Here is a 16,438-nt window from a genome sequence, read left to right on the forward strand (position 1 = left end):
GAAAAGTTTGCGCTCTGAATATATTTATAAGTTATGTCTGTTCTACCGTTAAAAGCTATAATCATTTCGTAATAATTAATGATGGCCATATTATTTCGATCCAAAAATTACATTAAATCCTCATCAAAATCGGAAAATAATGTATTTGCTACTTAAGGTAGAACGCGCTTCGGGGACAGATAGTCAGACTCTCAAATTTCCACAATTCTTTTCTGATCTACCACTTGTGGGGACTCATTTTAAAGCCTTTAGCGAAAAAAAACTTTCACCGTCTTAGTTTTTCGAAAATCCAAAATTTTATTTTTCCACATAGAGTTAACACAGGAATCGCGGCCATTTTTAATTTCAAATATCGCGAAATGTTAGCTACTAATTTGCTTTGCTAGTTCCAGACTTTGCACGGTGGCCCCTGATTTTTATTGTTGATTTTGTAAGAGAATGTTGAAAGTTTCATTCAGGAGATTTTGAGCAAAAGTTTAAGTCTTTCACTTTCGAGGCGCATACTACCTTAATATGATCAAGAAACAGCTAAGAACGACTACGAATATCAGTTCATCTTCCTTCTTGGCACGTCGTAGATCTGATCTAATTCTCTGCTTCATAACACTCACTGGGTTTGAAGATATCGGGATGGGGTCACGTCTTTCAATGGTTAAAAAGAATTCGTGAGTGATGTCGACATGCAAATAGCTGTCCTGGTCATACTCTTGGCTTTACGGTGAGTTTAATGCCAGCCGGTGGTGTCAGAAATCCAGTCTTGCCGAGCTTTGGAGGTATCTAATAAAAAGGTTGAGGAAAAAAATTCATTAATCTCTGAATAAGGCAGAGAAAGATCATTGCCATAGTAATAATATATCAACAACAATGAGTATTCACCATCACCACAATAATCTTTTACACTTGTAAAGGGAGACGTTACAAACTGAATACTGTGCATAACAACATGTTTTGGAGTGAAGAACAAAGAATTATGCTTGACATTAAAACAAAAATAGTGAAAGTTTCATCAAAAGTTAGCATGACTGGCCTTTTTATGGTAAATGTTCTATACATGTTTCAAATTAATTACATGGTGACCACTATGTTATGCAATCTACATCTATGTGTTAGCTGGTCGGAACAGCGAGCTTAAATTGTCCATACCTCAGTCTCCGCGCATGGTTCAAAGGTGAATCTCTTAAAAATACGGACCAAACCGATCTTAGCTTCCAACATGACAAATTTCATTCCAATACAGTTACGAGGACCAGCTCCAAATGGCAGCCATGCGTAAGGATGACGTTTTTCTTTCTCTTCCTTGGTAAATCAACAAAAAAATTACATTATTTTGCAAATAATATCGACATTTTTGTGTAAGTAGATTTCAACATCTTTCTAGGTGCAGAATATGATTTGCATTTCATTTCCTGTTGTATTCAGATGAAAAATATTTCCGTCTTTATTATCAAATGATAATACTTTATATATTGTCATTGAATAACACTGGATGAGCTTCGCAGTTACTAATATTTAATGTTTTTGATCGCTTGTTTGATAGACTAGTTGTAGGTTTCAGGTATTTTGAAGACTCAGCTATGACAACAGAAGTGTGGAGCAATGGAAATAACTTGTGATGTGAGATCTAGCCGCCTGCCTTTCGGGGATGAATTTCTCAGGTTCAGGGTATATCTTTGGATCATGATGGATTACATAGATCGGTACGGCAATAATCATTCCCTTCGGAATGTGAATCCCAGAGATTGTGACATCCTCATTACACTCTCGGTCAAATCTGTAGGGATAAGATATATCATAACTTTAGCAACAACTACTCCTGAATATGCTAACATCTGTAAGAATAAAAATACACCCAGTAATAATCGTAAGGAATTGCTATATTTAAGTTTCTTTTCTTTGTTAGGGATTCTCGATCATCGCAGGCACAACAAATGTATAATTACGAATCTGTTTTACGATTTTGGCCAAAAAATATATCGTCGAGATGACGATGGTAATTATACTGATCACTATCATCATCATCATCATCATCATCATCATCATCATCATCGTAGTCGTCGTCATCGTCATCATCATCATCTCTTTATCATTCTTCTTCTTCTTCTTCTTCTTCTTCTTCTTATTATTATTATTATTATTATTATTATTATTATTTCGTTGTTGTTGTAGTTGCGTTGTGTTGTTGTTAAATAAATAAGAGGAACGTAGGTGAATTTTTCGTCATAAAGGAGTTTTCCTCATTTTTACTCGTAATAAATTCACTGTGCATAATAGTTTTGGTGATGAACGTCTGTGCTAGCCAACAATGAAATATCGTTTATGAAAAACCAAATCAATACAAGACAAAAAGTTAAAGTGTATTCAGTTATATTTTGCACGCACTCTCAACATGCAAAAAAGCCATGCAATTAACGTTTATGTTTTTCGTTGTTGGTGTTGACGATTGTAATACAAAAAATGACAGTCTAGGCCTAGACGGTAACTATTACATTCAATTAAGGATGTTTCGCCTGGATCTTAATAATGAACGCTTATTCTAACCTTATGCCAGGTGGATACATCCTGAGAGTTTCACAGACAACCATATCCAGATACGGCATCTTAGACACCGCTTCGTAGGTAGGTTCATCGTGATCTGCCATTACGTCATCGATTTCAGCGCACAGCTTCTCCTGAACGTCTGGATTGGTTGCCATGGAGTAGGCAAGAAAACTCATCATAGTACTCGTGGTCTCATAACCACCCAGGAAGAAAATAAATGACTGTAAAATGGAAATATTTTAGTGTGATGAAAGCTTGAACGATCGGTGATTCAAAGTTACCACTGCAAAATAATGAATGATTTGTTTATAATGTTGTAAAATAACAGAATTGGCACAATTACGGAAAATGAATGTCAGGAGTGGCTAATTCTCAATATACCCTTCAACTTCATCCACAATGGCAAGCTGAAAACAATGACAATATAGGATTACTGTATATCTTGTTATTGCAAAAAACTCATACCGTACATTTACATAACTACCAAACCGTTGATAAAAACATCTTGTTGAAATCACTGGATAAATATGTTTCTGAAACAAAAAGGTAAGCATGAGAGCAGATTAAAAAACATTTTAAGGTAGTAGGCGCCTTGAAATTGAAGGACTTAAAGGTATACTGTCACCTGTTCCAATTTTGCCACAGTTACCATGGAAAGAGAAAATCTAACCAATCACAGATTTCAAGCGGGTGGCCGCTTTTAAAAAACAGCGCCCTCACATGGGCATTTTGAATACCAAGGAACGCCCCTTTGACCATATATGGGCATATTTAGATTACAGGTGACTGTATACCTTTAATCTTTGCTCAAATGTTCCTCAATGAAGCTTTCCATCAAGCCTCACCCTGCAACATTTTTAGTAGAGAGGCAAATTACCTCAGATTTTCCGATATTTTAAATTCAAATTTGCCGCCATCCGGGGGTTAACGCTCAGAGAAAACAGAATTTCGAATTGAGAATAACTAAGAGGGTAAAAGCTTGTCTTACACCAAGAGCTTTAAAATGGACCACAATTTATAGATGAGAATAGAATTAATAAAATACGAAAGCTTGAATATCTGTCCGCGAGACACTTTCTACCTAAATAATGACGAACTATGTAGCTATTGTAGCAATGTACAATGTAGCTATAAACCTGAAGAAAAGTTGGTCCTAAATGTTTAACAATTGTAATCTGCTTGTCGTAGAACATCTTCAAAAACAAATATAAATAAGAGCACAACTCATAGCGTGTTGGCGAGGCATACCTCTTTAGGTAGGTATGTCTGCTTTTCATCTTGTCTAACACTTACCTGTGCCAGCACATCATGTGTGTCTAATTTTTCATCTTTCACAAGTTGAATTCCATTCTCGTCTTCTTCTGCAGCATTTTCTTTGATGTGTTGATCATAAACTTCATGGGAGTCTAGCATTTGCTGCAGGAAGTCGACTTTCTGGTAAAAAGTAGGTGTACATGTATATGTTAACAAGTCACAATTAAAATCACTTAAAACCCGTTTGAAGGGTTCAGTTTCTTTATCTGTGAGACTCTTTGATTTCTGCCTTTTACTGTCCTGCTCTCCTAAAATTCGTTTTTAATTCCACTTTAATGTAAATGGAAATGTGAATTGCATTTTGTAAATTTTTAAAAGCCAATGCGACTGACAATCTGAATTAACATACTGCTTCAGGGTTCTCAGAATCTATTTTTCTGCCAGGGATAAACTTGAAGCCGGGGTCCTCGAAATTTAATCCATACCTTCTCTGACGGATCTTGGTTCTTCCGTATTTCGATTGTGGTTTCGGTTAAATTCAAAAAGTATTTCAGTACTCTCTTTGAGAAAAATCCAATGTTCAGCCAGTTAAGGATTGGTGTCAGAAACGGAAAAATGACTGCCGTTGGATAAAGATATTCAACAGTTGAGCAGCACGAAAGTTGAAGGAATGGGGGGGGGGGGGGGCGCATGATATTCAGAACGCGCCGTATTATGCATATTTGACAAACCATGACCATGTTTGCTTGATTTATAGCAAATATGATAATTATTGGATGACAAACAGAAGCACGATTTTGCAAATGAAAAATGAAAAGTGATTTGAAATCTAGTGATCTGAACAAGAGCTCGGGTTGAACGGATGCATAAGCATGCGCAATAAAAGCGTCCGCAGAGCTTGTCTAATACATTACAAGAACTTCAGCGAAATAATAATGGGATAATATTGCAAAATTCAATATATTTTCCCCGTATTTAGCAACCAAAAATATCCTTCCATTCCTCAAACCCCTTCAATTTTTTCATGTTGGCAACAAGACACCATAGGCATCAAGCGGCAGCCATATTGTTTTTGTACTTTCACTGTAAAATTACAAATGTAGCTCGGGAACTTTCCAAAACTGATGACGCTTATCGAGCTAATATGCCGACGTTTGCCGCAAAATACCACGGGTGATATTTTACGGTAAAGGTCATCGGGATTGAACGATATGGACATGGGTACATGATGATATTGATGATGATGATGATGATGATGATGATGCATCTACGATTATAACATGCACGAACATGGCCAAACTAAGACACGCAATCAGTAATAGCAGTAATAGTATCATTCGCAAGAAGTAGCGAGAGGCTACTCACAAACAGCCATAAGCACTGGATTATAAAAGCCAGAGGAAAAGGCTTCCTTGACATGCTTGACAAAGGGATGGCCAGGTTGCTCTTGTGAGTTCACATCCACTCCAAATCCAGCACTGCCAATACTATCAACCACATAGCCACCAAAGACGCTGAGGGAATTAAACAATACAACTTACTTCTTAATTGCAGTAAAGACCAGCATTTTACCCTTGCATTTCTTAGTTTTCATCTTTAGTATATAATTTGTCGTTTAGCGAAGAAAAATTATGTTCAACTGGCGAAATTGTGTCAAACATGGGTAGGTAGGTCACTAATGGGTTTTTTCTTTCAACCTTTTCTTTGATTTTCAGAATTCCTTTTCAACATGCTTTTCGTGCTGATATACCCCTCCCCATATTCAGTAGTAATATACACTAATTATAATTTCAAGTGGCACTCCCACTTGGTAACATTTTTAATACAATTTCTTTTAATGCCAACGGTCGATATTTGACGTGGCGACTGTGCGCGGATCACGAGATATCGATAAAAACATGTCCTAAAAAAGTGAAAGTTTGAATTCCGGTGGCCCACCTAAATTCAGCTTCCGAACATCGAACGTTCGGCACTGGGGCCATTGTCAACTAAGCTATGGAGTACGAGTCTACGCTGACACTGCTGTACGCCACAGTACCACTAGCGTTGGTGATCGGTCATGCCCTGTGGGAGAAAGCCGAGTCTTACTGACTCGGAAAAAAACGGAAAACAAAGTTTGCTGATTCCACCAGAATTCGCATAGGTGACTGGCACAGTTACGTGCGGTTGATACATAGCGGCCGCCGCGTGGTATGCATAGACGCATACCACGCGGCGGCCGCTATGTATCGAACCACGCGTAACTGTGTGGCAGACGACAAAATGTAGTCGTCAGAGGCGGCTAAAATTTTACACGTAAAAACGTATATCTATGTGGTATTGGTTTAAAATATAATAGAACTGACCGAGAATAATGAAAACGGCAAAAGCTGAGGAGAAGTTTTTAAAAAACAAAACTTACCTGAAGTGAGGGCCTTATGCTGTAGGCCTATATAAAGTCTTTGCAGGTAAAATTACGTCGTTCGAACTTATTATGGACTCCCTAGAATATCGTCAATCAGCACAACAACAAACCTTCGGGGGATTTCGGGTCATAATCAGAAATGATCGTAAAACTTCGGGATGTGAAAAATACGCTCGGGAAATGACATGTTTTTATCGATATCTCGCGATCCGCGCGCAGTCGCCACGTCAAATATCGACCGTTGGCATTAAAAAAATGTGTTTTAAAAATGTTACCAAGTGGGAGTGCCTCTTTAGCATATCACTATTTTTTATATATTAATTTTTCTTACTGAGAACAAATGTAGTATATATGATATATTTGTATTGATGCAGTATAAAACATGGAGGTAATTCATGTGTAAGCTTTTGTGGAGGAAGAAAATGCTGAAATGGACCAAATATATGTCCGTCGGGCCTGTTGTACAGGTTTTGGAGGAAATTCGATAGAAAAAAAATCAATTTGCTTGTATAGGAACTCTGTTCCTCACTGACTGTCAGAAATGACAACTTACTTTTTACATTGAACTGTTTTTCCTTCTTTGCAATGTTTACCAAGCACTCGTATCATGGTGGTTGCAGCACTGTTGACAATAGGAGACATCTGTAAAGATACTGTATTTTTTTATTTTGAACAATGATTAGACAGTCACTTTTATTGTCGACAGATTGAGACTTTTCTAGAGTAGAAATTTCTTTCTTTGCAGTGGCCATTTCTGAAATAGTATCGCATGGTATGTTCAGACTGATGCGAGCTACAGTATTCCCTTTATCTCGACGTTAGCTGTAGTAAATATAATGAGCGAAATACATAATTCAAGTCTTTCAAATGTATGTTCTCATCTCCTTCTTCGTCTATCCCTTGTGTTGTTATAATTATTAATTACTTCTTGGTTTAAAGGTATACTATCACCTGTTTCAATTTTGCCACAGTTACCATGGAAAGTGAAAATCTAACCAATCACAGATTTTAAGCGGGTGGCCGCTTTTTAAAAACAGCGCCCACATGGGCATGTTGAATACCAAGGAACACCCCTTTGACCATATATGGGCATATTTAGATTTACTGGTGACTGTATACCTTTAAGTCGGGTGAGCAGTTTGTCGAATATTATATCCACAGCATGAGCTCTCCATAGTGATACATAACGCTGTCTGTTTTATCTCGGCAGTGATATCTAGGTTTTGTTATTTGAAACCTCTATTATCAACCGTTATTGTCTTTGTTTATGTTTTATGCATCTTTATTGTGCAAAACGGCTTCTCGTGTATTTGTAATTGTAGTCTGCAAAATACGGTCTGCGATTAAGTACGTCTCAGGTGTTACAAATAACAACACAGCACAGCAATTCTGCAATAATGACTGTAATATTATATTATGATATTAGTTTTTAACTTTCAACACGTGTTTCGTCCCTTGGGAAGTGGGATGGCCCGCTGTTTTGCGTCGTTGGCGTAAGTCATCCAACGTGAAGTAAGACAATGGGAAATTTGAGAAGAACATGAAGAACATGTAGCCGTACACTTCTTATTTTCGCTCCACTGAAAGCTGGAGTAAGAGTGTTTCTCTTGTTCTTCCAACGTTCATCCACAAGAGATATCAGCGCGTGGTTGAGGGGTTTACTGTCAAGTGGTAAACGCTGAAAAGAAAGATGCAAGCGTTGTTGAACTATAGAATGTTTGCCATTTCGTTGCATGTGTATCAATATAAGATTATATTACGTAATCAACCTTAAATGATTGGTTAGCACTAGGTCAACATTAGTTATTGAACGCAAATGGTTGATTTGACAATGTGATTCGGAATACTCTTCTATATTATTTATGACACGCTTATCCCTGGCAGGTGTTTCACTTTGTTCACTTCTGTGAAGCTACACAGGTTTCCAATACTATTCATAAATTTTGCAGTAAGTTTATTAAGTGTCCATTGACTACAATTTGACGTTCCTGTGACAGCATGTTCCTTTGGACGGTTAGTGTCATCTTGATACAACAGGCGAAAGCATCAATTATACAACCTAATACTTTAGACGAATGATTAAATAAAGGTTTACTGGATCATGAAATTGAATCTACGCACTCTTCTGTTGTAAAAGGAGGTGAAGTGCTTGACGCAAATCTGCTTACACATCCCAGGGTCTACCACTTCAAGCACTGGTTGACGGCCTTCGTAAATCCTAAGTGAATTGATTGCAAAACTTTAGTTATGTTGAAATATGCTTTTTAAGACATTAAATAGAAATAACAGCAAGAAAGGTATTTTATAGTTCGCGTGTAATGGACGAAACCGGGCACATAGAATCCTTGGAGATCTGGGCAAACAAGGAAAACAATCCTTCTTTATTTCACACCCCTTACAAACGGCAAAAGTACTGCAAGACACATGTTGTAGTGTTTCGCCGTACAGCCGACATGGTCCGCGCCGGCAGGATCGTACCAGTGTGCGTGTACATTGATAAATGTTTCTACATGAGAGCTAGAAAAATATTGTCAATAGTTCCATGTTTGTGATGAAGTACTTCTGTCGACTCAAAATATGACATTATTCCTTGAACCATGAGCAAACATGTTTTGAATTTTTTGCGCTTTGTTGGCGGAAAAGTTACATAATTTCGATATAATTATCATCGTTTCGCAGTACATTTGAAAATGTAGATCATCTTATCTGTACAACGCGCCAAATGCTTACAAATTAACTTAGGGAGAAAACTAATGTCGGCACTGAAAAGTTGTGCCGAGCATTACGTCGTCCGCTGACAATTCCCGGTCGATAATATTGAGATATCTGTGAATCAACTATAATAGGTGAGAACTATAACAACAAAATTCAAATGAAGTACGTTTTCGACTCCAAAAAACGCAACTAAGTCACACGCTCATCAATAACTTACCCGAAGACTTTGCCGTATTTCTTATACCACTCCATCTCTCTGTCATGGAAACCCTACAAAAACAACATACAACGAACTCAAACACTTACATCAAAATATTTCAATCTCTCTTGTTAACTTGCGCAAGACAGAAGAACAATAACTATGGAGCGATCGATCATTACACACCGACAACTTTTGACACCTTAGTAACACTACATGTAGTCATGGCATTTTCTTCAAGATTAAAGTTTGTAATTTATGATTAAAGTACAAACGACTCCATCAACAATGACTGTACCGACTACAATGACATAGACCTTTTTCTGGAACAAGTATTTTCTCGGTATTTGTTACAGTTATTGTCTTGTCTGTGTATTTAACTCTGTATCTGTATTTTTTCTAACAGGTTTAAATAGATGGCCTCGGCTGTGGGAGTCACTATTTATAAAATAAAAATAAAAAAATGAAATAAGTAACGCAGCTTTAAGACTTACGCAAATGTTCAAAAAAAACCATATTTTTGAGATCTTAAAATACGTATTTACTTCAACTCTAGCAAAAAATTGCCATTAGACCGCCATGTAAACTCTGTCAAGCGTTATCATTGCAATCCTTGAGTGCATGAGAGACTCTATAACTGTTAATATGATTAAAATACCATGGAAAAATGTTCCCTATTTCAAAATAATCATAAGCGAGAGCATTCGCGCAGGCATTAAGGCGATACAGAAGGATTCAACGCGCGCGCGATCGTTAAGGCTGCAAGTGTTCAAATGCGCGCCATTTGCATGTGAAAATCGTTAACATTTACATAGTTTTCTAGGCACTTTCGCCTTCTGCTCTTGTGCAAATGTTTAAAAGCTTTCAAGTCGGCAAATTTTCAATCTGTTGAAGTGAATTTCGGCAGAATTGTAGACACTGCGAAGATAAATGCGTTTTAGAAAATTCTCAATAATTTTTAGATATGGTAGAAATAGGATTAAAATTGTACAAAATTACAAAGTAGATTTTTGCCATTTCAAAACACAGTGTTTGTTTCACGACTGACCAATTCCATGGGGCTGTGAAGGAGTATGTCAAGTATCACTGTGTAAAATTTCAGGAGATTTTTAGCAAATTTGGAGTTGGTTAATCTTTTCAAAAATATACTGTGGTAATCTAGATATATATGACGTCTCGCATTCCACGGTCGGCAACCACGCGTGTGCTTGGTTTTGGTGTCATTGTTTTGCATCTTCGGGTCAATAAACTCACAAAAACTCTTATTTGACAAATTTTCCTGAGCAACCATTGCCTATATACTTGAATCCTTCGATATTGTCATAAATGAAGTGACAGGCATGCAGGCAAACAGACAGATAGACAGACAGACAGAGGCACGGACAAACGAACAGAAAGATAATGAAACAGATTTAGTATAGATAGAAAGGATTTATTTATTTACAAATAATTGTCACCCGATCGGACGTACAGAGAGAGGGACAGGTAGACACATTGACAGCTAGCTACACTTATAAAGAAACGACTGAAGGTCATACAGCCAGTACGAGGGTTGGATGAAAAGTTTTGAGCCTAATTTTGAAGTCCTACTGGAATGAGTTTCTATGCTATGTATTTTCAACATAGTGCCCCTTCCGGTCCACACACTTCTGCCAGCAGTGCTGCAGCGCTTGGATCCCTGCTTTATATAGAAGGTTCAATCTTGGTCGACGAAAGAGTCCTGAATATAAATGGCGGATATGACGTCATCATCTTCGTCAAAATGCTTTCCAGCTCACTGTTTCTTTATGTTGGGGAAGAGATGAAAGTCTGAGGGTGCTAGGTCAGGAGAGTGTGGTGGATGTGGAAAGAGTTTGAAGCCGCAGTCATGCATTGTTGCCATGGCAATGACTGACTTACGGGGTGGCGCATTGTTCTGATAGAACAAGACATCTTTTCTCAATTTTCCTCGTCGTTTTTTATAGCCTCCCGTAACTGCCTAAATAGGTCCCTTTTCTAGGTTGTCATCTGAAGAGTTGAAATAAAATGCAAACTAAGCTTCATTGATCTGGCATCGCTCCCTCAAAGTTAGGCTCAAAACTTTTCATCCACCCCTCGTACGATATATAGATATATTTTAATTAATAAATTTAAATTGACTAAGACAATGATGGATTTGTGAGTCTCACCGTACTCAACTGAATGAAGTTTCCTACAAGTGGCCATGGTGTTGGTCCGGGAATACCCATTTTTCGGAACGTGGAAAACGGCCATGTTGCATACCTATGATATAGATTACATAAACCTGTTCAAGCTGTTACCTATTGTTTCGAAACCTTAAGTTTTCACTTAGTAGATCTAGTGAAGGTAGATCGACAATTCATTCTGTTAAAATCGAGTTACTAGGGTGTTTAATTCGAATAAGGTATTGGCAGATTTCACACTCTTTAGACAAAGAGCACGTTTTCGAAAATGTCACATGTTAACTTTGTCGGAAACATGTCACTGATGGCACTGAATTCGATGACGAGTGTCTTAACCCAACCCTCTCAGACCTAAACTCCTATATACAGCGTAAACTCTGGTAGGTTACAAAAAGTCAGGCCTGAAAGGGTAAATGTTGGCATAGTGTAATATTCACAAGACCTGGCTTTCAACAAATTTTTTGTTAGTTTTCTTTAACTTACAGTTGGATATGTATTGTCCAATACAATATTGCTGCTGCTGTAATTCACGAAAGAAAAATACCATCGGCAGTAGAGCCGTGTTTGTGGCTTTGGTCATGACCTGAAAAGTCCTCACTACCATTGTATCTGCCAATATTAACTGTTTCAATGGATCAAACCGACAAAGAGTAGGACACGAATTTCACTGCCGTATAGCATGCTGTGATTTGACCTCCGATTTTTACAAAAGGTGGTATACAGATGACATCCTCTATACACCTCCGTGAAAGAGGTGCCCCTGAAACATGATTGTGTCGCCTGCAATTATAGTGACTTTCCCATGAACTTAAACTTTTCAAGGTCAAACATCATTCTTTCATGTCACACAGTTGAAGTGAGGAGCTTTTAACCACAACATCGTCTCGCAGTGTAAGTACGTCGTAGGGTTCAAGTTTTTAGCTGACACATTAATTAGTCGCCCACTCTCTGTCCAAGAGACGTAGTAACCGTCTTTCATGTATTGTTTTTCGGATTTAATTTTATGTAAAATACTTACAAGTAAAACAGGACCAGTGCTATTACAGAAAGCGGTATCCAGGCAGATACTTCAAAGCCCAACAACTCCATGATTCAGTCAATTTAACACCAGAAATCACTGTGTACTGTTCAATGCGACTTGGCAGGTGTAAATGAAAATGCCGTGTATTCTTCTCTATACTCTATACAGTTGATTTATGAATAAGACCAGATATGAACTGAATATGCTCACGTGTTTTACAACAGGTTCATTAATAGTTGTACGCTTCACAGAACAATGAGATATATGTTATCACTGTATGTAGCAGGTTTTTCAACTTCACACGGTACTCTCAGAGTCTAATCACTAATTACAAAACTTTATTTTATATGCAATTAACTTGACACTGCTCAATGCTTTATGAACAATTAGATATCCACCAGATCAACATTTGTAGCACGTTTTATTTAATTTAATGCTGTAATTTAGAGTAATGTCACTAATTACAAAGTTCATTAAATATGCAAATAAACCCTAAATTTACTTGACACTGTTCAATGATTCATAGCACAATTAAATATTTATCAAATCAACATCTGTAGCAAGTTTCATCAAATTTAACGCTGTAATTTTGGAGTTATATACCTAATTACAAAGTTTATTAAATATGCAAATGAACCCTTGATTAACTTTACAGTACTAAATGCTTTACAACACAGTTAGATATCTGTCGTATCAGTATGTGCAGCAGTTTTCATCACATTTGATGCAGTTATTTCGGAGTTATATGACTAATTATAAAAATTCATGAAATATGCAAATGAGCTAATTATTAACTTGACACTGCTCAATGCTTCTTAGTACAATTGGATATTTATCAGATCAACATCTGTAGCAAGTTTCATCAAATTTAACGCTGTAATTTGGAGCAATATCACCAATTACAAAGTTCATTAAATATGCAAATGAACCCTTAATTAACTTAACGCAACTCAATGCTCTACACCACAATTAGATATCTGTCGGATCAGTATCTGCGGCAGATTTCATCACATTTGGTGCAGTTATTTTGGAGGTTTATCACTAATTACAAAACTTCATAAAATATGCAAATGACCTATTTGTTAACTTGACACTGCAAAATGCTTCTCAGTACAATTAGATATTTATCAAAACAATATCTGTACTCAATTTCATTGACCTGGGTGCCGTAATTTCAGAGTTATATACCTAATTACAAAGTTCATTAAATATGCAAATGAACCCTTAATTAATTTCACACTACTAAATGCTTTACACTACAGTTAGATAAAAATCGGATCAGTATCTGTAGCAGATTTCATCTCATTTGGTGAAATTATATTAGAGTTATATGACTAATTACAAACCTTCATAAAATATGCAAATGACCTATTTATTTACTTGACACTGCCTAATGCTTCTAAGTATAATAAGATATATATCAGATCAATATTTGCTGCAAGTATCATCAAGTTTGGTGCAGGAATTTCATAGTTATCTCACTAATAACAAAAGTTCATTAAATATGCAAATGAGAAGATAATTGACATGACACTCAGAGTATCATCATAATGTTCGTAGATTGTTATGTGTGAAAAGTTTCATGAAATTTTGTGCAGTATTTCTTGATATATGTCTACACTGTCATTACCGTCTCCATAGGGAAACCATTGTAAGGAAAAAAACAATATTGCATAACTTCATTAATATGCAGCCACACTAACCAAATCTAATCAGTTCTTGCAAGTAGCATATGGTACCTGTGTACCAAATCTTACTTGAATCCGTTCGTGCGTTTTCGAGTTATCGTGTAAACAGACAGACAGACACACACACACACACATACACACACTATAACACACACACACACACACACACACACACACACACACACACGGACAGACAGACAGACATCGCTATGACAATAGCCCACGTGTTTACACACGTGAGCTAAAAATGCGCGCGCATCACATTCGCTTTAATACCGTTGTTGTGCAGAGTATGTCCATGACCTATTCAAGGGGATTGCAGATGGGAAAGACTTGAAATGTGACCTTCTTCGGGGTGATTAACAATAGAAACAGTTACAAGTTCGATTGGCTGCATGACATTCTTTGATGTTCGTCAATAAACTTGATAAACCGTGAGCTAATGTCGTAGCGATGCCTGTCTGTCCGTCTGTTTACACGATAACTCAAAAACGCCTCAACGGATTCAAGTCAGATTTGGTAGACAGGTACCATATGCTACTGGAAAGAACTAATTAGCTTTTGGTCAGTATGGCTTGCATATTAATGAAGTTATGAAATATATTTTTTTCATATAATGGTTACCAATGGAGACAGTAATGACAGTGTCGATATATATCAAGAAATACTGCACAAAATTTCATGAAACTTTTCACAGATGACAATCTCAGAACATTGTGATGATACTGTGAGTGTAATGTCAATTATCAGCTCATCTGCATATTTAGTGAACTTTGTTATTAGTGATATAACTCCGAAATTTCTACACCAAATTTGATGATACCTGCTATAAATCTTGATAGTATAGATATCTAATTGTACTGAGAAGCATTGGGCAGAGTCAAGTTAATGAATATATCATTTGCATATTTTATGAAGTTTTGTGATTAATCGTATAACTCTAAAATGACTGCACCAAATTTGATGAAATCTGCTGCAGATACTGATCTAGACTCTCCACAGTCGCTGTGCCTTGTTTTGTGCGCGCCCACGATGGGCCTGCATTCGAAGACTACGCTGTGCAGCTGTGAGCACGCGCTGCCAGACACAGCGACTGTCCGTTTTTGCAAGGGTATGAATATTCATAAGGGTAGTGACCTCAAAAGAAACACCTATCTTACTGGGCGGAGAGAATATATACTAGTAGCCGGTAGACCTATATACGTTGTATGTTTTATTTTTCATTTGTCATTTTATTTGGCTATGCTACTTGTCATTTTTGTTTTGTTTAACGGGTGTGTGGAGTTCTATAAAGTACCCGGATCAGGCAGAAATCCGACCGGTCGCTTGCAAGAACGTCCAGACCCTGGGATTCGCGTCGCGTCTCTGAAGGGCGCGCGTGTTCCAACAGGGGAAACGCGAATCGCAGGGTCTCTGCCAGACTAATACTGATCCTACAGATATCTGACTGTGTTGTAAAGCATTTAGTAGTGTGAAGTTCATTAAGCCTAACTATACATTTTTGCCCCTGACAGTTATAAAGACATTTGTGCCCAAATATTTTTTTATTCTTAGTGTCCATTCTTTGTGTAAATACTGCCCATATTCTATTTTTAATTTCTTTCTGTATATTTTTGTTTTGACTGTTGTTATTGTACTGTTTGTTTGTCTTTGTATTGCTTATTTTCTCGGAGTCTGTTGTCTTTTAGCCCTTTGACCCGTCAAATAAGTAAATCAATAAATTACTGTGTAAAAAACCTGGATTACTGCGAAGACTCAGTAGCGCCGTCAGCTTCATTATGGAAATCACCCAGTTTGATGAATTTCAAACACTCGAAGTTAATTTGGTTTGGAAAAATATCAACTCACCCAGCATTAGGAAGAGCTACAAAGAGGTTTTGGAATATCGTTTAATTGAAGTCACCATTAAACTGGTACTTCCCCTATAAATGCCGATTTATCTTAAATCTATGCAAATGTGAAACAGCCACGCTACTCATCGGACCTGCCGTGTTTGGTCCCAGAATCCCATAATTTTGCCATGTTTCAGGCATTCATTGTCATGTAATCTTGCATATGATGTCTGTGAATATATAGCGACTAAACTTGAGTAAAAAATAAACTGAAAAAATGTTCCATCTTTGTCGGAGAATGCATATGTTTCATAATGTGTTCCATGTACGATCATTTGACCCCTATTTACATATGACACGAAAGTGTCCATCATCATTATTCAGATTTATCATACTGTCAAAGCGATGCTATGAAATTCAAAAACTCCCGCCCAGAGTATGCAAATAGATGCATCTTCCGTAATACCCCTATTGTGTGCCCACGGCCCTGTAACTTTCCAGCAAGTTTGGTCACGGAAAAACCATTTCTATTGTCAAGATAACAGAGATAACCAGTGTAATGCACACCGGGGCCATTTTTAAGAAAGACATTTGTCCCAGGAAC

At 37.2% G+C, this 16,438-nt stretch overlaps 1 protein-coding gene across 1 annotated transcript; it reads right to left on the minus strand.

The window, feature by feature from the left end:
• Window positions 1–699: 699 nt before the first annotated feature.
• Window positions 700–12,382, minus strand: LOC139133707 (cytochrome P450 3A8-like). Its single transcript, XM_070700471.1, has 13 exons — window positions 12,312–12,382; window positions 11,279–11,372; window positions 9,129–9,181; window positions 8,318–8,414; window positions 7,758–7,874; window positions 6,750–6,838; window positions 5,158–5,306; window positions 4,278–4,411; window positions 3,832–3,972; window positions 2,539–2,759; window positions 1,635–1,771; window positions 1,144–1,307; window positions 700–777 (listed from the first exon to the last, which is right to left on the minus strand). Exons 1-13 carry the CDS (start codon window positions 12,380–12,382, stop codon window positions 700–702), a joined length of 1,545 nt encoding a protein of 514 aa, XP_070556572.1.
• Between the last annotated feature and the right edge of the window lie 4,056 nt (window positions 12,383–16,438).

Source organism: Ptychodera flava, chromosome 5, assembly GCF_041260155.1.
Source record: "Ptychodera flava strain L36383 chromosome 5, AS_Pfla_20210202, whole genome shotgun sequence".
Lineage (NCBI taxonomy): Eukaryota > Metazoa > Hemichordata > Enteropneusta > Ptychoderidae > Ptychodera > Ptychodera flava.